Source organism: Canis aureus, chromosome 32 (assembly GCF_053574225.1).
Source record: "Canis aureus isolate CA01 chromosome 32, VMU_Caureus_v.1.0, whole genome shotgun sequence".
Lineage (NCBI taxonomy): Eukaryota > Metazoa > Chordata > Mammalia > Carnivora > Canidae > Canis > Canis aureus.
The window spans coordinates 39,177,210-39,203,162 of NC_135642.1; the positions used below are offsets into that span (position 1 = coordinate 39,177,210).

Consider the following 25,953-nt stretch of genomic DNA (forward strand, 5'->3'; position numbering starts at 1 on the left):
ATACACTACTCTCAACCAAGCATTGTAGTTAATGCACACACACACAAAACCCTTTCTGAGATAATCCTGGAAACACACTATTCATTTGACACTTTGTTCTTGTCACCAATCCTGGAAATACGCCATTCATTGTTTGACACTTTGTTCTTATCACCATCATAAACATTGCAAATAAGAGTGTGAAGTTCTATAAAGGTAAAGACAAAGAGGAAGGCCAGGGAAGAGGACAGGGACGAAAGGGAATGCCCAGCCCACGAAGGTCAGTTCAGTGGTCTCAATTAACCTTTGCAAACTACTCTGTGGAGAAAGGCACCATCACCCCAATTTTGCAAAAGCAGCAGCAAGTTCAGAGACTTTAAATAAACTGCCTGAAGTCACACAATAAGGAAGAAAGTAATCATTCAAATTCAAGCCTGACTCCAAGCTCCTTAGCACTGCCCATAATGTGTTATACAAAATAATTTATTTAAGCTTTCTATACCTCAAAATATTTAAATCTGTTTTTCAGAGACTCAATAGTTCTTAGGCTTTCTTCATGTTGCTTTTCTTTAGCCACCAAAAGAGACTTCAGCTTTTCTTTCTGAAATGGAAAGGAATGAACATAGAGCAAAATCACTATGTGCAACTGAGTTAAAAATGTGTTTCAGAAATGTGAATTAGAATTACTTTGATTTTTTAGTATTTTAAACTATTAGTAGAGTTCAAAATTTCTACAAATATACTAATAAAATATATAATATATACAAACAATACTGTGAAAAATCACATTTCTGCTGGTTGTTTCAAATCTTAAATTTTCAGACATTTTATTTATAATGTTTAGAATTTTACACCTTTTCATAAAAGGTTTCACAGAAAATGAGGCATTCAGAGGCAATAACAACAAAATGCCATGCTTCTGTACTTAAAACATATTTTTATAGTCACAGTAGGTTTTGTTTTTCCCTTTAATCCTCGTGCCCATCCCAATTCAGGACTCAAACCTCTACAGCAATATCATCTTCAATTTACATAACATTTTACAGCTTTAGAGTAAAATCTATCATCCTACCTCACTTTCCAGATCATCAGCAACCATCACTTCCTAAATTTAAAAAGAAGAAATGTATTTTCATTAGTGAAAGTTTATTTTTAAAGGCATGAGCTCAGTGAATATTTTTGTAAAAAACTGGCACGTGTCTTTAAGATTGCGAACACGGGGGATCCCTGGGTGGCGCAACGGTTTGGCGCCTGCCTTTGGTCCAGGGCGTGATCCTGGAGACCCGGGATCGAATCCCGCGTTGGGCTCCCGGTGCATGGAGCCTGCTTCTCCCTCTGCCTATGTCTCTGCCTCTCTCTCTCTCTCTGTGTGTGACTATCATAAATAAATAAAAAAAAATTAAAAAAAAAAAAGATTGCGAACACGGACGTAAGGAGAAAATGTCTCTGGATGACCAATTCTGTGGTCTGAGCTGTCACTCGTTCCTCCCACTGACCACGTTCAAAAGCACTTTGATTCTTCTGAGAACCCATTAGTTATCAACTCCTTAATCCTCTTCCTCACATCTTTCGTCTACTCCTCTCTCTCCAACCCTCCAACCATGGTTCAGTGCTTTGCTATTACCGTACACTAACAGTATTCCCTATTCTTATATGTGACACTGAAAGATTCACGTAAAGATCCCAGTAAGATAGAACTTTCCTCAAGGGCAGTGACCTGGTTGTACTTCCTTTAGCATCTAGCACCATGACTTGACGTGGCAGGTGATCATTAATGATTTGTTATCAATGATGATCACGGATAGTAAAACAGTTTTTAATTTTTTAATATTATGTAGATTATTTACCTCATTCAGCTGTAGTTGTAAACCATTGACTTTATCCAGTAATATTCTCTGTTCTTGCTGAATTTTTCTCAACCTGTCTTTCAAATCTTCATTTTCAATCTCCAGCTCCTTAAATAGTAAAGATAACAGGTGCTAGACCAGGCTTAACAGAGCAATTCTTATGGAAGAAATTTTTAAAAGAAGTTTGTTATCCAGTACAGATATATACATACATAAAACAGCTTTAAGTCCAAAGACATGATAGTTTCAATGACATTGAAATGACTTAAAATTTATAGATCAGAAATAATATACACGCATACTAGTTTTATAGAGATTTGCTTTACTGTGCTTCGCAGAGATTGTGTGTGTGGGGGTTTTTTTTTTCTTTTTTTACAAATCGAAGGTTTGCGGCAACCCTGCATCAAGCTAGTCTATCAGCACTGTTTCTCCACCATCATTTGCTTACTTTGTGTCTCTGTCACATTTTGGTAACTCAAAATATTTGAAACTTTTTTCATTATGATATTAGTTATGGTGATCTGTGATCAGTGATCCTCAAAGATACTATTATAATTGTCCTGGGGCACCATGAACTGTGCCCATCTAAGATGGCAAATTTAACCAATAAAGGCTGTATGTGTTCTGACTGCCCTACCCACTGGCTGTTTCCCCACCTCTCTCCCTCTCCTCAGGCCTTCCTATACCTTGAGACACACAGTATTGGAATTAGACCAATTAACAACCCTATAATAGCTTCTACGTGTTCAAGTGAAAGGAAGAGTCACACATCTCTCACCTTAAATCAAAAGCTAAAAATGATTAAACTTGGTGATGAAGGCATGGAAAAGGCCAAAAGCTTGGCCTCTTGTACCAGTTAGCCAAGTGGTGAATGAAAAGAAAAAGTTCTTGAAGGAAATGGACAGCGCTACTCCAGTGAACAAATGAATGATAAGAAGGCAAAACAGATTTACGGCTGATTTGGAAAAAGCGTGAGTGCTCTGGAGAGAAGATCAAACCAGCCACAACATTCCCTTAAGCCAAAGCCTAATCCAGAGCAAGGCCCTAAGTCTTCTTCTATGAATTCTATGAAGGCTGCTAACGAGACATCCATTCTGCAGCCTATGGCTCAAAGAGTAATTTCAACTTTTAAGGCTTATTATTCAAGAAATACATTTTGTATGGCCACCTGAGATGGAGATTCTTCTGATGGATCTGAGCAATGGAAAATGAAAACCTTCTGGAAATCTAGATGCCATTAAGAACATTTTTGATTCATGGGAAGAGGTCAAAATACCAACATAAGCAGGAGTCTGGAAGAAGTAGATTTCAACCCTTATGGAGGACTTTGAAGGGTTCAAGGCTTCAGTGGAGGAAGTAACTACAGATGTAGTAGAAATAGCAAGAGAACTGTAATTAGAGGAGGAATCTGAATATGGGATTGAATTGGTAGCAAATTCCATGATAAAACTAATGGCTGAGGAGTTGCTTTTTATGCAAGAGCAGAGATGGAATCTACTTCTGGTAAAGATACCGTGAGGATTATTGAAATGGTGAGAAAGGATTTAGAATACGACATAAACTTAGTTGATAAAGCAGCAGGGTTTGAGAAGATCTTCATTTTGAAAGGAGTTCTACTGTGAGGAAAATGCTGTAAACAGCACACTACCAAGAAAACTTTTGTTAAAGGAAGAGTTCATCAATGTGACAAAATCCGTTGCTGTCTTATTTTAAGAAATTGCCACAGCCACCCCAACCTTCAACAACTCCCCACCATCAACATCAAGGCACCCCTCTATCCCCAGTAAAAAGATGATAACTCACTGAAAACTCCAATGATGGCTAGAATTTTCTACCAATAAAGTGGTTTTTTTTCTTTAAAAAAAAAAAAAAAACATTTAAGTAATCTGTACACCCAACGTGGGGCTCAAACTTATGACCTCGAGATCAAGAGTCACACGTTCTTCTGACTAAGCCAGCACCCCAGCAATAAAGTATTTTTAAATTAAGGTATATATATATTGGTTTTTTAAAATATAATACTACCACATACTTAATAGACTACAGTATAATGCAAACATAACTTTTATATGTACTGGGACCAAAAAATTCATTTGACTTGCTTTATTGCGATATTTGCTTTGCTGTAATATTTGCTTTATTTAACTGAACTGCAGTGTCTCTGAGGAGTGCCTGTAGAAGATTATGGTCCTATGCTATCTAACTAATATAAGTATATACAAGACAGCAAACCACCATGATTCTAATAAAATAAATAAAAGCATCACCTGGAAACAGAATATGCCATTTTAACTTTTGCTTAAACCTCTCAAGTTTATGAAAGTGTCCTAATGCTTTTACTACATTAATTATTTCAGTGCTCTGATAAAACATTTAAGGCTCCAATTTAGGGCTAGAGTTCACTTTCTTAATACTACATAGTAAAGTATAAAAGCCCAAATAAAATGCTTTTGCCTTATCATATGGAAAACAGCTACGTGATTTATATTTTAATGGCATTTCAGTCACAGACCATTTCATTATGGAATCCTCCTCCGACATAATCCATATAATAACTATTTTCTGAACACTCTGACGAACATAAAATGTATGGTTAAACAAAGTGGTTTCTTCTCATCAAAATAAAAAAATGCTTAAACAAAATAAATATTCATTTACGTTAACAATAACCATCATTTTTCATCACAGTACTTAGCTTTCTAAAATGAATACAAATTTAGGATTTATGGCCCAAAACAGATATATTTAAATCAATAAAAAAAAGTTATATAAAGTTGATAAATGATTTGCTTCCAGATACATACTAAAATAATACTTTCTGTAAGATAATGGGACACAAACATTCATATTAAAAATCAATTCTTTTATAAGGGATTGGGCAAGAAAACAAAATCACAAAATATAGCAGGCTGTCCTCCCTTCCGCTGCCCATTTATTTCCCCCACATTCCCTGCTCCTTCTCTTTCCATCCTACCCGACTACAAACAACATTGCAATCCTTTACAAAGAAGATACCATTTTTTTCCTTCTTACCTGAATGTTTCGATGCTCCCTCTGACTTGACTTCACATTTACTTCATCTAGCATGTATGGCAAATTTCGCTTTGGCAAAATATGAGAATACATGTTAGCAACTATGAAAATACAGAAAAGTACATTTTCCTCAGTAGGCAACATATCCAATTAGGGATCTGCAGCTTATCCAACATTAAATTTTGCTGTACATAACACAAGGTGGCAGTGTTTGCACTTAAAACTCCAAGCGGAAAGCATCTTTAAGGATAGAGGTTTTAAATAAATCGAGTGTAATTGATTTCAAAATACTAAGACATAATAAAATTTAAAATCCTTACTGTTAAGAAGGACTTATTTTAACTAAAGTTACCAAGATTTAAAAAGTAGAATTTGTACTAGACATAAAACTAAAGTTGAACTATATAAAGCATCATCAGCCATTCCCAAAGGAAAGATCTAGTACTTAAAAAGGAAGAAAGGGAGTTATATTAACTTTGAAAGGAAATATGGAAATCATTTATTTCCTTATGCACTGATAAAATATCAAAGGTATGATAAGAAAGAGACAGACAATCCTCTGACCAGCGCTATATAAAAAAGATCTCTAAATGACTTGGTTCAGTACATGCTCTGTTTTGTACACTTACTGCTTTGAAATCTTACTCCAGCCTAGAGATTTGCTTTAATAAAAACATAACACAATTATTAAACAAGAGAGCATATAACCTTCTTCTGGCCCAAACTGACATTTAAATCTACATAACAATTTAGAAAGCTACTGTCTTTCTTTCTGAGAGCTTAAAAAAAAAAAAGTGCTTTAATTCTCCAAGAAATTTTTTTTATGTTTTGCATTATATGTTGAGTTTTGTTTAACCACGTGTTTTCACTATCATTCAAATGAGTTTGTATTTAGAATTAGGTTGCATTAGAAAGATATTCCATATCCATGACTTGGCCCAAACTATATTTCTAGCCTAATTCCTTCCAGCAAAGGACTGTTCTTTGTGTGGGATCTGACCCATTTCCTCATTCTACCTTCATCCCCGCTGCCTTCCCTTCAGAGGGTCCTTCATCATCTGGCAATTGCTTATGTCACCCGCCTCTCCTCCTTGGTCATGTGCAGATCACTCCTCCGTGCTGACCTTCTACTGCCCCATGGATGTGTTAAACATAGTCCTATTTCAGGGCACTGGCACCTGCCCTGCCCTCTGCCCATGAGGCTTCTCCTACAGAGCCCTGTGGCTCCCCTCTTGCTTCCTTCAGGCCTCTCTGCTCAAATGTCACTTCCTGAGGAGGCCTCTGCTGACTGCATCATCTAAAATAGCTTCCTGCTTCTCCCCTCTTCATCCCCTAATCCTGTTCCACTTCTCTTCAAAGCAGATGCTATGATACCAAATACTAGCATTTGCTTATTGTTTTCATTTCTCTCAGTAGGCTGGGAGCAACAGGAGACAACAACTTTGTACACTATGATCCTCTAGCACTTAGAACATATACTAAGTGCCCCACAGAGGTCTGTTAAGCAAATAACCGAATAAATCTCTTTAAAATTTAAATTCAATTAATTAACATATAATGTATTATTGGTTTCAGAGGTAGAGCTGAGTGATTCATCAGTCTTATACAACACTCAGCGCTCATTACATCACGTGCCCTCCTTAATGCCCATCACCCAGTTACCTGTCACCCCATCCCTCAGTTTATTTCCTCAGTGTGTTAAGAGTCTCTTATGGTTTGTCTCCCTCTCTGATTTTGTCTTGTTTTATTTTTCCCTCCCTTCCCCTAAGATCCTCTGTTTTGTTTCTTAAATTCCACAAATGAATGAGATCAAATGACAACTGTCTCTGACTGAATTTGAGTAAGTCTTATTTTAAAAACTATACTGTAGTCTTCTTGATAACAGGGACTATATGTCCCTTAGTACAGGAACAAATCCTATTTACAGCAGATACTTTAAAACGTATTCAACAAAAAATGGAAGTACTGAGTGTTACCACTCCTAGCAGAATATTAACTCTGTGTATTCATTTAGATACCTCCTAGAACACTAAGTAGAATGCCATTCCCACATTAATACTCAATGATTCTTTATTTTAAATATATGTATATTTCGGAAATCACTTTTCTCTGATCCCATGTAAGATAACTGGCACAGACATAACATGGTGCATTTTTTCCCACTCTACTTCCACTTAGGTCATCTGAGGAATGGGGGAGAAGGTGGAAAGGGCTGCTCCAGATAGAAAGGTAAGGTGACAGCAGACATGACCCATGCATGAATGTATTACTTAATTCTGATGGACTAGAGAGGAAAACATGCTCTAGTATAGCTTTCGGATTCCGGTGAGAGGTAGAGGAATGATGTGCAGAGAGAATGATGATCAGAATTTCTCAGAAGGTACCTGATTACTCTCCTCAGGGTTTGGAAGTGCTCAGGTTCCTCTCACTAGAGAAAAGCTGAAAGTCTGGAAGGGAACAGCCAACAGAAGAGGAAAGCTGCCTACACTAGCTCTTGAGCAAGATGGTGACAGTGCAGTAAACCAGCCCCACTTACGCTAACCTGAAGAGATTAGGGGAAAACAATAAGACATTTACTGAGACTAGGTGGGACACAAAACCAGGGTTACATAGTGATTTGATAATACAACTAGAGCAAAGTATGAATTACTTCATGTACTGTGTTTTTTCAAAGTCCTTTTAAATAACAAGGCAAAAGAAGCACAAAGAAAGCAAACTATTAACAGTGGTATTGAAATCACAATATTAATCACTTTTGATTTGTTTTCTTTATTTTTTACAGCATTGGAAGAATTTTCCAGGAACAGTAAACATTTCACTCTATTAGTAGGGGGGAAATGTTTATGTTTATGACCTGCTAGGCTAAAATTCATAATTTAAGAATCTCAACAAAGTACAATATCTCTTATTTGAAAGGACTAGATGTTCAAAGTCAGCAATCAGGAGGCTATTTATTTCCTATTGGATATACTCTTTATATTACTGTACTTGAGATCCACAGTCTCAAGCTGAATGATTACATCAAAGCCTCAGGATCTTAATACCAGGGTTCTACATGGGCATGATTGAGCAGAGAAAACAGCATGCACTTAAGCCTGAAACAGTTACATTTAATCATTAACTGATAAATACTTTACTGAAATTGCAAAATATATACAATTTTTAAAAATTAAGATCTACCTGCTGTAAAGATGGTCCTTTCTTCCAAAGTTCTCTCCCTAAAGATTTAGAGAGAGAGAAAGAGAGAAGAGAGGGAAACAGTAAAAGAGCAGGTTACCTTGGGTAGATTACAAATCATGGATTCCCTAACTATACAATTGAGTCATTAAGGAAATCACTTTTAAACTCCCCTCTAAAGCTTACTACTTTACAGTTAAAATGACAATGACTTATTTTTACCTGTCAAATTACAAAATTATTAATTTTTTTTGCTATGACTACATCCACGTAGATAATATTCAATGCTAGGAAGGCAAGGCAATTGCAAAATACAAAATTTTTAACACTCGAGAATTGGAAGGCAATTTGTCAATATATATCGAAAGCGTAAAATGAGTATTTCCCAAAACCCATGATTCAATTTCTAGGAATTGATCCTAAGACTATAATAAAAATATGCTAAAATATGTGTTCATAACAACAGTCATTAAGTTTTTATACACATTAGCAAAAACTCTAAACAACTTAAATGACATGTACAGAAAACTACTTAATTACATTAGACTTTAATATATGGAATTTTATGCATTAATAAAAATCATACTATTGACAAAATATTTATGAGGGAAAACCCTTCAAAATTTATTACACAAAAAGTAATCTGCAACTTACTACATGTGACCTCAACTTCACACATAGGGAAAAGACTGGAAGGATATTTCTCTTTAAAAAAAAAAAAAAAACATAAAAAAAACTATTTGGTACAGATATCTGATAAATACTAGTTGAATATTTTATATACATGTTCAAACAATGATTCTTTCTTTTAAAACTTTCTAAGTATAAAAGCCAAGCACTGCAACCCTCCTCATCAAAAATCCGGATACATATTAGTAAAACACACTTGATTTGGCTCTTTCTCCCCATTTCTTAACTTACTCCATAGTACGGAGGCTTTACTTGATAAACTAGCCAACACACGCAACATGCACAGCCTCAAAGCAAATGACTGCCACAACACAAATACACAATGCCATGGCATAGAGGGAGATAGACCAGTGATGTGTGGCATTAAGGAATGCTTTGCTTCTTACCAACTGCAGTTCCACCATCTGAGTCTTTAAAAGCTGCTCTTTATTAAGCTAGGCTTTTCTAGCTACTTTGCTACCTACCTTTGTTGGTATTTTCTGACGCAGTCTTCAATAAAGTTAGAATGTCCAGATTGTCACCAATTCTTGCATAGTAAGAACTATCATGGCCCAAGGCATCCAGCAGGCTTACATCAGCACCATTTTTAAGTAAGACTTCTACAGCATCCTTACAACCATACTCGCAACCAAGCATGAGAGCAGTTCTAAGAAGGAAGACAGAAGCAATAAAAGACCTTGAGAAGACCCAAGAAAATATTTCAGAAACATTCCAGAAGTCCCCTTCCTAAAGAATAGATACTACTTTTAAAAGTCATACTTGTTATACAGATTTTACTTCATATTTTTATCTTGCATCAGCTTACATACATTTGTTACTTCTACTACCAAACTAATCTCCTTTATTCCAGTCCTTCCATGTTCTACAAGTTACCACAAAAATCTTCCACCACTGATAAGGTCACCCCAACTGCTTAAAACCTATAGCTATAAACCCAAACTATTCAAGTCCCTTCATGAACTGAATGAAACTCATCATGCAAACCTCTTCAACAAATCCAGATTCCAGTTCTGATTTCTCTCCTCAAAAGATCTTTCCTTCTCCTAACTGGAGACCTTCATATCTTCACACTTAATTTTAAATCCTGCCTCCTCGATAAACCTTTCTTAATTATCCCCATTATCATGGACCACTGGTTTATTTTGCCCTGACAGTATCATCAGCACTGAAACAATTAAAAGTACAAATAGCAATAATACCATGTAAACAACTGAATCATCATGGAAATTTAGAAGGACCCCTGAAATTATTTTGTCCCATTCCTATTTTAATTGTTGAGGAAACCAAAAAATATCTAATGAAATGAGGTTGACTTATCCTATATCTAACACAGTCCTTGACTGAAAATATTGGATTTCATAAGGAAACAGATTCTTGCCTTTATTCTATGTATGTCCTATTTCTCTTTCATACTTCCCAATAATTACTGGAATACAATTTTATATACACCAGGTACCACCAACAAAGTTGTTTTTTTTTTTTTTTTTTTTTTTTGTTAGGGAAAAATATTACAGATAAAGCAAGAAAAAAACAGAGTTTTAACTTGTTTTTATATTAAAATTTTATTTGAGATTTTAATTATTTCTGAGATTTATTTATTTGAGAGAGAGAGCAAGAGAGCAGTGGGAAGGGGAGAGGGAAAGGGAGAAAAAGTCTTAAGCAGATCCTGTGCTGAGCATGGAGCCCAACGTGGGGTTTGATTGATCTCATGACCCTGAAATTACCACCTGAGCCAAAACCAAGAGTCTGGAGCTCAACTGAATGCACCATTCAGGCATCTCAGATTTTAATTTTTTTAAAAGCCATTTGCTACCTTGCCTATTTAATATACATTTCCCTACCTCATTGTGTGTGTGTGTGTGTGTGTGTGTGCGCGCGCGCGCGCATGCATGTGCGGGGGGAGAGGGGAGCGTTCCAAAGTGCTTAGGAAAACAGAAGATCTATAGAAAAAAAAAATAAGGCATTATACATGGATCAACCCGATCATCCTTCTCTGATCCTAAACTTTATTTTTTAAACCCAATTTTCTCAGTCATGCTTGGAACCAGATTATAGTATCTGCAAAAACAAATGCCAAAAAGCCACTTCCTTAATAATCACATTAATGATTTAATTGCTTAAGAATTTCCTCCTTTGAGAGGTCTGAACAATAAAAACAAGGAAAGCTATAAAATCCGACATCTAAAGACTTTTATTACACGTGTATTTCCAGTGAACTACAAAAAATAGGATATATGTTTAGAAGAATAAAATTAAGTCAAAAGAAACCAACAATTTTACTAGTAATCATTTACAAAATACCAAAAATTTATTATAAATTACTGAAATGCTCCAACTAGGGGATGGGATATATTTCAGATATTCCATTGTCGGAAACATTGTAACTATGAACCTAAGAATTATAATAGAGCACCACCATACACTAGGCCTAGAGGAGAGGAAGGGGAGAATTATGGAAAGTATTAGAGCACGTCTACTAAAATGACATGGAACACAGAAGCAAAAATAAGCACAGGGATCTTCAGGGTGCAGAAATGAACTCGGTTTCAGAGATGGAGACGGTATTAAGCCCAGGCAGGTTAAGGAGAGAGAATACATCGAGAAAGTCTACGGAAAAATGCCAAGCTTCAGGACACCCAAGAACCTTTATTCTCAAAAGATTCACTAACAAAGAAGCAGACCAGAGGTGTGATTTTTTAAAATTATTCGCCCTCATATCTTATCCAAGCCCATTTTTCATTAAAGATTGTTTTAAAACTTTAAAATAAATAACTGGAATGTAATTCCTCTTTCTTTGGTTTTCTAACCTGAACACAGGCTCCAATCACTGCTTGGATTCCACATTTACCATTTACCCTGTCATCTCCCCCTATTTTCCTCTCCTTCCTTCATCAGACTCTGGGGAAAAAAGAAAGAAAGAAAGAAAGAAAAAGAAGTGGGTGCTAATTCCAAGGAAAGAGATATCCAAAGGGGGATGGAAAGGACAAGTCACAGCAGCAGAGTTTCAGAGTCACTGTGAATCCAGCTGGTGTCTGCGGAGCTGTGATAAAAAAATTACCTGTTTTGTTTGTCTCTGGAATTAATCTCTGCCCCTCGATCTATCAGCAGTTGACAGATTGCTGGCCTACACATCTGAGTAGCCAGAACCAGCGGTGTCCGCCCATCCTAAGCAACAACGAAAATAAAACAGCATTAAGACAACAAATCTCTCAAAACATAGAAGTTAGAATGCATGAGTTGAAATGACAAACATGACTGACTTACCACATCTTTGGCATTCACGGAGGCCCCATGGTCACAAAGCAGCTGTATGCTGGAAGGACAGTCTGCCATTGCTTTGAGGAACAAAGGAAAATGATAAATGGTGAACATCTGTTGGTAAGACACATGGTGCTCTGCTACGTCCATGTAAGGCATAAGCTCTCCAATTTCTAAACTACCAAGCTTCACATCGTCCACTCTCAGTGTAGCATTATAAGTCCCCATTATTGAATATGGCTAAGACCAGATCATTTTATAAATGTTGTATACAATTTACTGGGACCAAGGAATATTGTCACCCTTGCAGAAGACAATATACTGCTACCCTAAATGTAAACATGGAAATAAAGATATTTAAATTTTCTACTTATATTCTTAAATGTGGCTATAACAGACTTGATCCTCGAAGAATTAGCTCAATTTTAATGAATCATATTCAGGTCTTTATAGAAGAATCACAGTAAATAAGGTTCGACTCCTTTAATTCGTATTTCCTTTTAAAAGCAGAGATTGAGATGTCTGGCTTTAATGATGCAAAACAGGGTCATTTTGCTGAAAATTATATTATAAAACCACACACTACTTCCTCTCGACCAACACTAGGGTTCATATTTGTATTATGAAAAAAAATTGTTAACTTCATAAAATAATATTGTTTCAACTCCCCATGAGTTTTTATTAAAAGTTTTTATATTATTATTCAGAAATACTCCCCATGAGTGTTTATTATGAGTTGAGACTAGATCCATAACCACAAAAATATACTGACAAAGTCAGCATTCTTTTGTGTAAAATTCAATAAAATAAAACCAAATATACATAAGAAAATCAAGTAAATTTTCATTTCTGCTGTTTTTAATCCAGCAAGTCGTTTATATAAAATGCAGGATCAATCTTGAAAAAAAAAAAGGATAAACTGAAACTGAATACCTTAATTTGGGAATTGTAAAACTAACAACCTTTCAGGTCCAATTAAAAATAAGAATAAAAAAATGTAAAGCATAATAAATTCCAGAGCTACAATATATTGAACCAGTAAAGTCAGTATTAAAGGTGCCATAGCATAGTGGAGAGTGCCAACTGTTCACTAAACCGTGGTCACCCTTTCTTCCATGATAATGAAGCTGTGCTGGGCATACGGGGGCTCACCTGGAGACCACAGTTCCCAGACTCCCTTGCATGCAGGCACGACCACATGCATTAGATCTCACAGTGGAATGTGACAGCAGTGACGTGTGCTATCTTCTGACTCTAGGGCTTAAAAAGAGTGGTTTACACATTCCTTCATGATCTTTCCCCTTCCTACTAGCAGGAAGGCAGGAGTGCCTGCCATCAGCCACAGCTGTATAGACAAGGATAACCCCCCAGGCGATGGTAAAATGGCAAAATGGAAGAAATCCTGGGTCCCTGAATGGCCACAGTGACCAGAAGCACAAGCCAATCTGAACATCAGGACTGTGACATGAAAGGAAGCAATCTGTGGGGGTTTTTTAAGCCAGTGTTATTTTCTGGTGTCTTTGTCACAGCAGCCTAGCCTTATTCCTGAGACAAAACTGCTCTCAGGAGGTAGGTGCTGTTACAATAAATACCTAAATCATATGGCACTGGTTTAGTGATCGGGTACTAGGGAGTGACTAAACATATTTCAGGCTAGAAATCTTGTGATTTTTTTTCATGCTGTGGCAAAACATTTGAAAGAGCTATCATCCGTGATCATTTAAGTGTACCATATGACTATGGAGCCTTTCAAGCTGAAGCAATAGGAAAGAGCCAGAATTTTAGTGCATATTGGGCAGCTGCTTACTGCTTCTAGTAAGGTATGGAAAAGAAACAGAGGATGTCAAGCAAGAACCAGCCAGTTTATGAACACAGAGAAAAGCGAATAGAGAATGTCTAGAAATTTGGGACCTCAGAGATGTGGGGAAGCCAATTGTTTCTCTATGTCAAACAGCAAGATAGCACACTATTGTTGGTCACAACTTTTCTCAAGGACCTCCCAATAAGAATAAAAGAAAAAAAAATCTAGTCTCAGAATGAACATCATCGTAAGAAAAAAAAAATCATCGTAAGGATATTATAATCCTATTCAAGAGTAGTATTTCAGATGGCTGAGAGGTAGCAGCCATTAGATGAGGAGGCAGAGAGTCATCAGTCTACAAACAGGACAAGAAATAAAGGAGGGTTAAAACTTTATGTTCAGAAAATAACTTTGGAGATGGACAAATAGAAGTGGCTGACCACAAATAAACTAGAAAGCCTACCAAGGTATTATGGGAACTGTATGACCCAAAGTCCCAGAAGGCCAATCTGCTAACGCTCATGACTTTTCCAGCCTTCAGCTGCCTCTACAGTGCTCTTTGATGCACAATTTATCTGTGACCCTAGAGAATAATGGACGAGTAAGAACCTCCCAGGAGGCAGAGCGAGGGCCCACAGAGAACACAGGATAAGGGATCTCTCCTTAAAACCAAAAACCACACAGGGGTCATCATTATGAGGCTCAAATGATAACATATATGAGAATGCTTTGCAAATACCACCACTTTATACAAAAATAAAAGAAAAAAACACCTCGTGTAAAAAACTAAACTATCATAAAAGCACATAAAACATAAAAAGAAAAAAGTTGAAATAAATTAAGGTACCAAAGTTTGAAGGAAATTTGCAGTATATTGCATTTTTTTTGTATATTGCATTTTTAACACAGACCACTTTCATCTACTGCAGATATATTCCATAAACGTGAAAACAGAGGGTAGCTACTTTTCTTTCCTTTGGCTTTCCAGTCAACTGTACAGAATATCAGACTTAGAAGAGTCACATCAGAGGTCAGACTGTGGTATTTAATATCTAACTTTTGTCTCTAAGACACTTGAAGAATAATGCAAATACATTTAAATACACAGTATGATTTTAAAAATCCATGAAATTACTAATATAGATCCTTTTTAAAAATACAGCACGTTACAGTGATATGAAATGTAGCACTGAGGCCTAAACCAACAACTACCACCACCATTAAGAAATGACTACACACCAGGCACTAATTACGATTTAATTATAACCACTTATTGCAGTAGTATTAACTTCATTTTGCAGATGCAAAAAATGATGGTCAGACATGTTAATTAGGCAAATGTACATTTTAAGGAGTAAAGAATCATCTTCCCCTTTCTCCTTCCTACCAATTCCACCCCCACCCCACCCCCCACACACAGTCACAGGGTGCTTGGAGCTCCTTGAAAGCAGGATCATGTTTATTTATCTTTGGACTTTTAGTATCTAGCCAACCAGCCTGTAAACGTTGGCTGAATGAATCTTTTTAAGCTGTACAATCAAACTTCACAATATTCCGTTTCTCCATGAATTATACAAATATATGCATGTTAAAACTTTGAAATTAATTTAAATGCCAAGCTGTTTCAACAAATAAGTGCTATGTCCAAGTGAAACCCTCACTCACCTGCGTCATGAAGTGCGGTTCTTCCCTGCAGGTCTGCATGTTCAGTGGGACAATTGTACTGTTAAAACATAGAAACCTGGTCATCGGGGAGGGTTTTATTTTAAAGTTATACATCTAGACTCAAATGAACAGCTGTTATTTAATCTTAAAATGTCCCATTTATCAAAAATGCTAAAGACTACCAGACAACCCACTAAATATTTTGACATGAAACAAATATAATAACATTATACTGTAAATTTGCGTTCTTTACCAAACAGGAAAACATATGGTACATTATAATAGCCTGGGATGTAGGAACTGTTATTGTTTGGTTTTTTATCTCACCAAGAGTTAAAATTTGAACAACTGAATCAGGAGGAACAATTTCGCCTGTGAAACTTAGCGGTAGCGATGTTTCTGGAAATGTAGGATGGGATCCTGTACTTACTTACTAACTTACTTATTTATTAAAGATTTTATTTATTTACTCATGAGAGACACACACAGAGAGGCAGATACGTATGCAGTGGGAGAAACAGGCTCCCTGTGGGGAGCCCGATATGGTACTCCATCTCAGGACCCTGAGATCACGCCCTGAGCGGAAGGCAGACGCTCAACCACTAAGCCACCCAGGTGCCCCTGGATGGGACCCTTTAACTGAAAACTTTATTCAGCCCACCTGTTCTAGGAATTTTGTAGCTGCCTGACTACAAGTTCAACTAATATTGTGGATATCACATAATCTAAGTGACTGATGTTTATATAGAAATATATAGCTCCTATGCTGTATCACTTTATGTCATAGACCAGACGGCAGAAAATTCCAGTCTCCAGCTAATGTCAACAGGAAGGTCAAGCCTTTGTTATTTATTTTTAATACACTGAGTTATGCGATTCACTTCCCTCAGAGTTTTTTCTTTTTATTGTTCACATTCTTTCACAAATGATGGAAAAGAAATTACGTAAGCTAACAGTCAAAATTAACCTACTATTTTCTTTGATCTTGAATTCCAAAAACACACTGAAAACACATCTATTATTTGCAGTCAAAATAATAAAGCCGAGCTATTAACCACTTTTACTACCTGTAGAAGTTTTTGTAGACACAATGCATGCCCATACTTTGCAGCCAAGTGAAGAGCATTTCTTCCTATAAAAAAAAATATATATATATATATGTATATATATAAAATTTAAGATACACATGAAGGGTTATTTTATTCACAAGTGAATTTTCCATAGAAATTTTTCCAAGATTAGTTGACAGGATACTTATTTTGTAAGCATGCTTGCATTTTGGTTGATATTTCAGTAAGAGATAAAGTACACATCAAAACAATGAAGGTGGAAGGAAAAATTAAACATATAAACCCATAAAGAGCAAGAACTCTTGTCTTACCACTGTATCTCCAATACCTAGAGCGGTGCCTGAGACAGGGTAAGTAAAGTCGACACAGGAAAGAAGGGAGGGAGGGGGAGAAAGTGGAGGAGAAAAAGAGAATGGGAATAGGAGGGCGAGAAAGATACATAGATTTCTGATAACATTTCTGAACAGGCAGTATGAACACTAAAATGCAGGAAGTTAAGAGACTGAAGGAGCCTCGATGTCCATCAAAAGATGAATGGATAAAGAAGATGTGGTCTATGTATACAATGGAATATTACTCAGCCATGAGAAACGACAAATACCCACCATTTGTTTCGACATGGATGGAACTGGAGGGTATTATGCTGAGTGAAATAAGTCAATCAGAAAAGGACAAACGTTATATGGTTTCATTCATTTGGGGAATTTTTATATTCCCAAAGGGAATAAAGGGAAAGGAGAGAAAATGAGTGAAAATATCAAAGGGAATAAAGGGAAAGGAGAGAAAATGAGTGAAAATATCAGTGAGGGTGACAAAACATGAGAGACACCTAACTCTGGGAAATGGACAAGGGGTAGTGGAAGGGGAGGTGGGCAGGGGGTTGGGGTGACTGGGTGACGGGCACTGAGGGGGGTACTTGGCGGGATGAGCACTGGGTATTATGCTATATGTTGGCAAATTGAACTCCAATAAAAAAATTTTTTTTAAAGACTGAAGTCAAAGAAACTAAATTTCAACTAAAATTCAAAGTTCACTAGGACTGTGTCTCTGAAAATCAGACAACTTGTTCAAATATAATGTGTATTAAAATGTGCTGTTTTAAAGGAAACAAATCATCTGGAAGGTTAGCTCTGAATACAGAAAAAGGTAAAATTACAGAGAACATTCTACCTCCAAACATTATTTCTCCTCATTGTATTTCTTTACACATACATCTCATTGGATGGTGAAATATAAAAGGGTGTCACCAGGCCATTCCAGCTTCCAATCTTTCATGCTCTTGCCTTTCCTCTTTCTTCACAATCCTCTTAAAAAAATGATCTAGACCCTTCTGCTAGAAAATAAGTCATTTTATGTTCTGTTCATCCTAGAGGAAGGAATATGCTGACTTCAACTTTCAACTCTCACTCAGTTTTATGTGAGTTAAGTGGATGAAATTTTCCTGGATCTGTTCACTTGTGTGTCCTGACTAATCAGGTTCCAGAAGAAACAGCAGTGAGGCCCAGGTACAACATATTCATTCATACCTAAACACCCTCTAGTTACACATAAGTCAGATGTGATGATTTCAAATTTCAATTTGTTACTGTTCACGGACAAGTTTCCTAGAACTATTTAACACTGTGAAAAGTGACAAGGAAAATGGTCCTTTACATGGAAATTAAGAGGGAGTAGGATGGTGGGGACAGTTCCTAGTGTCCTACACAATGCCACAGAAACTTGGGTCGCATAAAAATGTCAGAGGTCGAGTATTTCCTTAGCAAAATCCAGATCTAGCCACTTGAGATAATGCAGAAAAAAAATTAAGGAAACATCAAATCTAAAGTACAACACTATGAATTACACCCAAGAAGCCTACCTGGTAAGACCGGAGTCACAAACACCTCAAAGCCAAAACCACACTCACTTGAAATCTGGTTATTTTCAACATACTTTCATACTACTAGCAAATAGAGGAGTTAAGATAAAACATGTAAGTTTTTTTTTTTTATCAAATTGCTACTGAATATCTACATCTGGATTATAACAGACAATATTACAGCAAATAAGACAAGGTCCTTGTCCCCAGGAAAGGACAACTCTAAGGACAAAAATAGTAAAACGAATAAATAACAGCAAAAACAAAAGACAAAGAGTTTAAGTGGAGTATGTGGTGATGCAGCATACAAAATGATGTCTGGTGTGCCTGGGAAAGCATTTGAGCTTGATCTGCACTGAAGGAGGGAGGGCAAAAGTCACATATTGGCCACTAGGCAAAAATATCCAGAGCAGAAAGAACAGACAAAAAATAAGATAGATACTTAAGTTAGAATCAGAACAATAAATAAATAAAGTCTAAAGGGCTCTAAAAAGGCATATGGTTAGTGTAAAATTTCAACAAATATTCCTCTACATCAATGGAATGCTTTTGTAAGTAATTAACACATTTTTTATTCATTCAAAGGTGGCAGATAGAGTTTGCACTTCAATTCAAAATTTGACATATCTTTAGGTCAAGATTTTCCTCACTGTGATCTCTTTTCCTCTGCCTCCCCTCCATTTCTAAACACAGTGCTGATTTAACTATAATGTATTTATTTGTCTTTATATGGAATCACAGGATAAAATATTAAAGTTGTTAAGGAGATTGTCTGTTCTAGGTCACCTCCGTATTTAATTGAATAACGAAGTAGAACTGCAGAGAAATAAGCTGTCAAGAGAACAGAGAATGGTTAGCCTGAAAAAACTAGAATGCTCACTGAAGAAAAGCAATAGCTATATTCAAATATTTAAAGGTCTACCTTGTGACATGTAGACAAACTTATGCTGTAAGATTTTTAAAAAGACAGACATGGGTATAACTAAGTTTAAGCAGAAGGCACAATAAGAAACAGACTTAAAACTGTCTCCAAGAAATATATAAATATATAAATATAGCTAACCAGATACAGAATAGGTTTCCTTGTAAGGCATCATGGTTAGGGACACAGACTCTGACCGCAGCTCATCCGGTTACTGAAGGGCTGGCCCAGTGACTCCCAGCCTCATTGGGACTGCGTGAGGATAGAAAGAGTTGCTATATGTAAACAGCTCAGCAGAGTAGCATGTACTGTGTCAGCTCTTCTTGTTATGGTCATTATTGGGAAGGCTCTTCTGGTTATGAGGCAGTTAGCTCCCCATCAGGAGAAATGCACAACTAAATATCGAATGACCTCATGATAGCATGGATTCACACACTCAAAAGTACATGAGTATAAACTAAAGGGCCTCTAGAGGTTCTTCAAACTCTTGAGATTCTAAAATCCTCTAATACTGATTTCTGTTTTGTAACTGACGCAAACCTACCTGCAGTGTCACTGGTTGTAATATCAACTCCATGTATAAGGATGGCATTCAAACATTCAAGATTCCCCTTTGAGGCCACAACATGGAAGCTAAACAAGAAGAAAATATTTGTTATGCCATAGAAACTACCAAACGTCAACTTAAATGTTATACTAATGTCACCTTCTATTCGACACACACACACACACAATTTTAAAGGCTACATTAAAACAACTATATATTTTATACCAGAAAAAAGAAACCTATCCCTTATTCTGAAAAACTAATTTTAACCCAGATTTACATAAGGAGCCAATACTGTCTAGAAGTACCTTAGAACCAATGGAATATTTCAACATTCAATAGTCTTTTTTTTTTTCCCCTAAAGATTTTATTTATTTATTTATTTATTCATGAGACGGGGGGGGGGGGGGGGGGGGCAGAGGCAGAAGGAGAAGCAGGCTCCATGCAGGGAGCCTGATGTGGGACCCGATCCCGGGACACCAGGATTATGCCCTGGGCTGAAGGCAGGCGCCAAACCACTGAACCCCCCAGGGACCCCTCAATAGTCTTAATAACAGAAAATTTACACCATGATACCATTAACTCTATAGCTTATTATTATTCAGTGCTGAATGTACTGGTGCTGGGGGCTTGATAAATGCAGTGAAAATTTTCTATTAGATTATTTTGCTTCATTTCAAATATATTGAAACTGCCAGAACAAATGAAGTTATAGCAGAATGCTAAGGCCAAAAACAGATCCAAACATTTATCCCTTTTCTTTAGAATGATCAAATTAAACCGTACATAGAAAAGCCTTCAAAACAACAAACTAAGCTACACTTGAAAAGCCGTAAAAGACCTGGTGTCATCTTCCCCCAAAGCACCCGCAACTACCACCTAATTTTTCCCTTTGTTCATAGACCCGTATGAGTGGGCCAAGTTTTACACAAACAGCCATGACTATACAAGCTTGTTAATAAGGCAAGGAAAGCCTGCTTAACTAATCTTAAGCCATAGGGTATTCAAGATACAAGAGAAAATATCCCTTTGTTTCTTTGATCACCTAATACTTTATTAATCAACAAACATTTACAGAAATATCCTGTGTGCCGTAAGAATGGACAGGGACTGATGGACTATACTCGACCAAATCCAAAGTGGTAAGTGAAGACAGTAAGGTTTGCTGACAAAGGATGCTGACTTCAGGTCAAAATAAAACTGAACCCTAACCAAGTACAATAACCACTGTGAAGATGCCAGGAGATAAAGGCTGCATGAGTGCTCAGCAAGCGGCCTGGATACAGACAAACTCTGTATCACACTCTCAGGAGGGGTCTTCCCTGACCACCCCTTAGAAAATTTTTACGTTTCCTCATTCCCTGAGATCTTAGTACTCCTGCTTCTCCAATCCTTGTCTTTATTATTCTATACAGAACTACATATTTTCTAATATGAAATGTAAATTCAAGATTTATTTTCTTTATAGTCTACCACTCTCCTCCCACTCAACTATAAGCTCAGCGCAAGCAGGGATTTTTGTCTGTTTTGCTTCCTATTATATTCCCAGACCAACTTACATACCAGACAGATGATGGGCCCTTAAATATTTGACTAACTGAATGCTTAGAGACAAAATCTAGAGGTGGGTTGCAAATCCATTTCTAGATATTACAACACTTACACCAAGTGTCTTGTAGAGACACTTGGCCATGTGTCTCTATTACGATAGATGTGAATACAAACCAGAGACCAAGTACTACTAAGCAAAATAAAGGAAGTTTGTGTACAATTTGAATTCAAGAAACAGAAATAGTGTGTGCACAGGAATCAAGAAAGTTCTCCTTACAGTGGAATTAAATTGCTGTAAAGCTAAGGGTATCAACCTCTCCAACACCAAAATAGAGAACTGTACTATGCAATGCACTGTTAGAACCTTTGAAGAGGGCAGCCTGGGTGGCTCAGCGGTTTAGTGCCACCTTCAGTCCAGGGCGTGATCCTGGAGTCTCAGGATCGAGTCCCACATTGGGCTCCCTGCATAGAGACTACTTCTCCTTCTGCCTGTATCTCTGCATCTCTCTCTGTGTCTCTGTCTCTCATGAATAAATAAAACTCTTAAAAAAAGAACCTTTGGAGAAATGGTAATTTCCTTCAAGCAAAGGTTTTTAGTCTCCCAACAATCTCGGAGGGAACATTTTTTGTTTGCTTGTTTCCCTTTCTGAGCTCAAAATATTTGGAAGCCTTATTTCTTCAAGATAATCAGCATTATGCTGATGATGTACTGAAGGGCAGAAACCGAACAAATCTACAATGCATTATTAATGCTGATGTGCTATAAATAGTGGACTTCGGAAGGAAGACATATCGATCACTAAAGTGTTTGCAAAGCATCGTAAAGGAAATTCGAAAACTTACTTCATAGAAATACTCGTTTTCAACTTCAAGTTGTCTTTTTTTTTAAATAAGATGTGTGTTTGTGCTTCCATAGTAAGAAATCCAGGTAATGTGGATGACCTCTGACGACAACTAGAAAAGCTGAATAAACTATAAACATATGTTGGAAGGCATCAGTGAGCTAAGAAGACTGTGAAAAATAACTAGGCCAGGATGCAGGGAAGGGCAAAGACCCAGAAAGGTGAGCTTGGTATTTGAAGCCATTTTTTGCCAAGGTACATGTGCTGATCCCAGAGAAAACAGCTGGGAGGCCAAACATCCTTCTGACAGTCTGAGGGGACAAGGAGACAGGAATTGGCATCTGGCTTTCCAAGTGGCAGCAGAGATTCCTGGTGGATCTGCCCCATTTTGCTTTGGCCATGGGCTTTTCCTCGGAGAGAGGTGAACATGCAGAAAACAAATCCTTGTAGTAACTTTAGCTAGGCTTTAAATATTTCATTTTTGAAGCTGGATCAAGATCAAGAAGCACATGCTACTTTTGTCTTAAATTTCAAAATTAAAAACAAACAAGTCACTCAAAATAAAATTAGTTTTATAATTACTGCTAATAAAGTGTATTTGTAACATGTCCTATACTTGACTAAATATGAAATGCTCTAATTAAGGAAGAACAGAGTTTGAGTTTGTGTGTGAATAGCAAAAGGGAAATATTTTATCCCATGAATCCTAAAAGAATTCTATTTCCTACAGTGAAAACCTCAGAGACTAACACTACTCATACATCCCACCAAACTGAAGCCCATAGTTCATCAAATTACACCAGATGTTTCTAACTCTGGCCCTTAATACAAATAGCTTTACTTAAAACTGAACCTCACACTGAAAAACTATGAACAGAAACTCAAGCAACCATTCATTCAGAACATTCAAAGCACGGATGAGCAGAAGTGAAGAAGTAAGGTTTCACTGAAGATTTTCATCCCAAAGATTTCCTTCATCTTCTAACACCTTGGCGTTTGGGAAAAAAGAAACATGAAAAACAAAGTCGCGTGAGGATATTAAATTTTCACTGATTATAGTGTGAGCCCTAGATATAGCTTAAAATTTAGCAAAACTAGGAGCAGGACTCAAAATAAGCAATGTTTCTGTAGGTATCAAATTGCCTACTTGATAAAACTGAAACAGTATTAAAAACCTGGAACTTTTCAGGGCACCTGAGGGCTCAGTGAGTTACATGTCTGCCTTTGGCTCAGGTCATGATCCTGGAGTCCCAGGATCAAGCCCCACGAGGGGTTCCCGGCTCAGTGGGGTGTCTGTTTCTCCCTCTGCTCCTCCCTCCAGCTTGTGCTCTTTCTCTCTTCTCTCAAATGAATAAAATCTTTAAAAAAAAATGGAACTTTTCAAACTTTATTGGTATTAAGAACTACTTGGTTTTCACGCCATGCTTTGCTATTTTTCCTATACTTAGCTATTTAAGCATCTAAGGTAGTGCTCTACAGCAAACATTAACTATTCACTTCCTAATATTCATTTCTATATTTAGTATCTGGTTTCCAATTATAATATTCTAAATAAACTCATGCAAGACTGAGAGGAATTTTAGGAAATGAGACTTTTCACCTCTAACTTTGGAAGGTTTCCCAGATAAGGTTTTCACTGCTATAATTATAGTGGGCAGTAACAGAACATACACCTACCCTTTAACCCATCCTTGACAAGAAGGAAGTGAAGAAGATGGGGAGGGGTAGGAGGAAAGCTAGCATGGAAACAAGCCAGCAGTCCTTGGTGAGACAAAAAAACAAAGGGTGGGATCACTACCTATGCCTCCCTAAGCCACGCTAGGCATTCTTCTTTCCTTTCTGTTCTGAAAATTCTTATTTAAAATGATTGCCCAAATATAAAAATGGATTAGGAGCTGAGAAAAGTCAGTGTAATTAACAGAGAACTCTTTCAAGACAGAAAACTTGGGTTCACATCCCAGCTCTGTGACTTTTCATGAGATTAGACCAAGTTATTTAACCTCTGTATACTTTTTCCTACTGCTTTTAGAGGGCCCCTGAAAGGATCAATGACGGTAAGAAACATCAAAAAGCCGATAAACAAAAATGCACCAAAGAACCCAGGCTACTGTTTGCCATGGGGCCTAAACAACTGGATCACTTGACAGTATTTTAGTATTCTCTCTAGCTTGGATATCTTTCAAATTGGGAACAGTTATTTGTCCATAATGTTTGAAAGCAATGTCTGAAAGATTTTATAGTGTGGGCTTTGATAAATTGATAAGCTGACAGCCACAATACATGAATTTCACTTGTCTCAAGGGTCTACCCAAATTCTCTTGAGGGAATTATCAGCAATACTTACGCAGATCTGCCTTCCACATCTAGTTTGCCTGGATTGATGCCCTTTTTAGCAAGGATTGAGGAAACTTTTTCTACATCTCCCCTCTCCGCGGCTTTCATCAATCGGTCATCATATTTGTTCCAATCTGCTGCATGCTATGAAAAGGAAAAAAAAAAAAAAGTAAATGTGGCCTACTCTACTATATTAGTAAGACTTTGTCAAGAAGGAAGGAAAAGAGAAAGGAAAGCAATACTGCATAATATATCACTCAATCTCCATTGCATCCCACATTTCCTTCTCCCTGCTGTGCTAACTTCATGAGAAGAGCCTCTCCAAAACACATGACATTCAAGCAATATTTTAAGTTCTACTTTTGAGAAAAAGCATGTTTCTCATTTTCTCTGTTTTCTTTGCCTTCAGAGCAAAGAAAAGAGATTAATAGCTGTTGAACTCCTACACTGTGCCAAGTTGAGTTACTCAAATGATCCCCACTAAACTAAAATTATCATCCCCATTTAACAGATGAGACAAGTCAAGGCTCCAGGGACATTAAAAGACCTGAGTGGCCAAACCCAACCAATACTTCTCATTACTTCCAAAATCAATGTGCTGCTCCTAGTCTCTAATTCCTGCTTTCCGATTTGGCTCTGATTACATATCTCCCGAGACCTTAGATGCAGCGGAATTCTGTACACAATTTAAGACACTCCCCCCTCCCCATTCACACACACACAAACACAAACACACAGCTTGTTTAAAAAGTACTGTTGGAAATATATTTATGGAGACAAATTAGATACATACATTCACACATTTACACATACTCTGTCTCAACAGAGGAAACAATTCATTAAGCTTATATATTAGAATAAAAAGAAACTTCTACATAGAAAAAACTGAAAAGGGATCCCTGGGTGGCGCAGCGGTTTAGCGCCTGCCTTTGGCCTGGGGCGCGATCCTGGAGACCCAGGATCGAATCCCACATCGGGCTCCCGGTGCATGGAGCCTGCTTCTCCCTCTGCCTGTGTCTCTGCCTCTCTCTCTCTCTGTGACTATCATGAATAAATAAATAAAATCTTAAAAAAATAAAAAAAAAGAAAAAACTGAAAAAACAGAAGAGACTCTAAAGTATTAACTACTTTAAAATCTTAAAACAATAGGATTGCAGGAGACTTTGATTTTCTTCCTTCTTTTTTACACTTAGCATGTATTTTTTTTTTTGTTTAAAAAAGGTTTTTTGTTTTAACAAAACTCAGTACATATATTTAAGAGGAAGGTCAAAGGCAATTTTTTAAATAGGAGGATGTATCACATGATATACATTTTAATTGTATCAAGGCTATTTTTAACTTTGGAGAAAATATATTCAAGACATTCTGAAGCCAATAAC

The 25,953-nt window shown here is 36.9% G+C and overlaps 1 protein-coding gene across 4 annotated transcripts in view; it reads right to left on the reverse strand.

Annotated features, from left to right (window-relative positions):
- The window catches only part of UACA (uveal autoantigen with coiled-coil domains and ankyrin repeats), a 91,479-nt gene that overhangs the window by 18,217 nt on the left and 47,309 nt on the right, over positions 1–25,953 (reverse strand). For all 4 annotated transcript variants that reach the window (XM_077881711.1, XM_077881709.1, XM_077881712.1 and 1 more), the window contains exons 2-13: positions 24,585–24,718; positions 19,845–19,933; positions 16,518–16,582; positions 15,451–15,508; positions 11,991–12,061; positions 11,785–11,891; positions 9,191–9,372; positions 8,040–8,077; positions 4,860–4,928; positions 1,827–1,934; positions 1,052–1,084; positions 482–580 (exon numbers count right to left, since the gene is read on the reverse strand). In XM_077881711.1, coding sequence (XP_077737837.1) covers positions 482–580; positions 1,052–1,084; positions 1,827–1,934; positions 4,860–4,928; positions 8,040–8,077; positions 9,191–9,372; positions 11,785–11,891; positions 11,991–12,061; positions 15,451–15,508; positions 16,518–16,582; positions 19,845–19,933; positions 24,585–24,718 — 1,053 coding nt within the window. The remainder of the gene's footprint in view (positions 1–481; positions 581–1,051; positions 1,085–1,826; positions 1,935–4,859; positions 4,929–8,039; positions 8,078–9,190; positions 9,373–11,784; positions 11,892–11,990; positions 12,062–15,450; positions 15,509–16,517; positions 16,583–19,844; positions 19,934–24,584; positions 24,719–25,953) is intronic.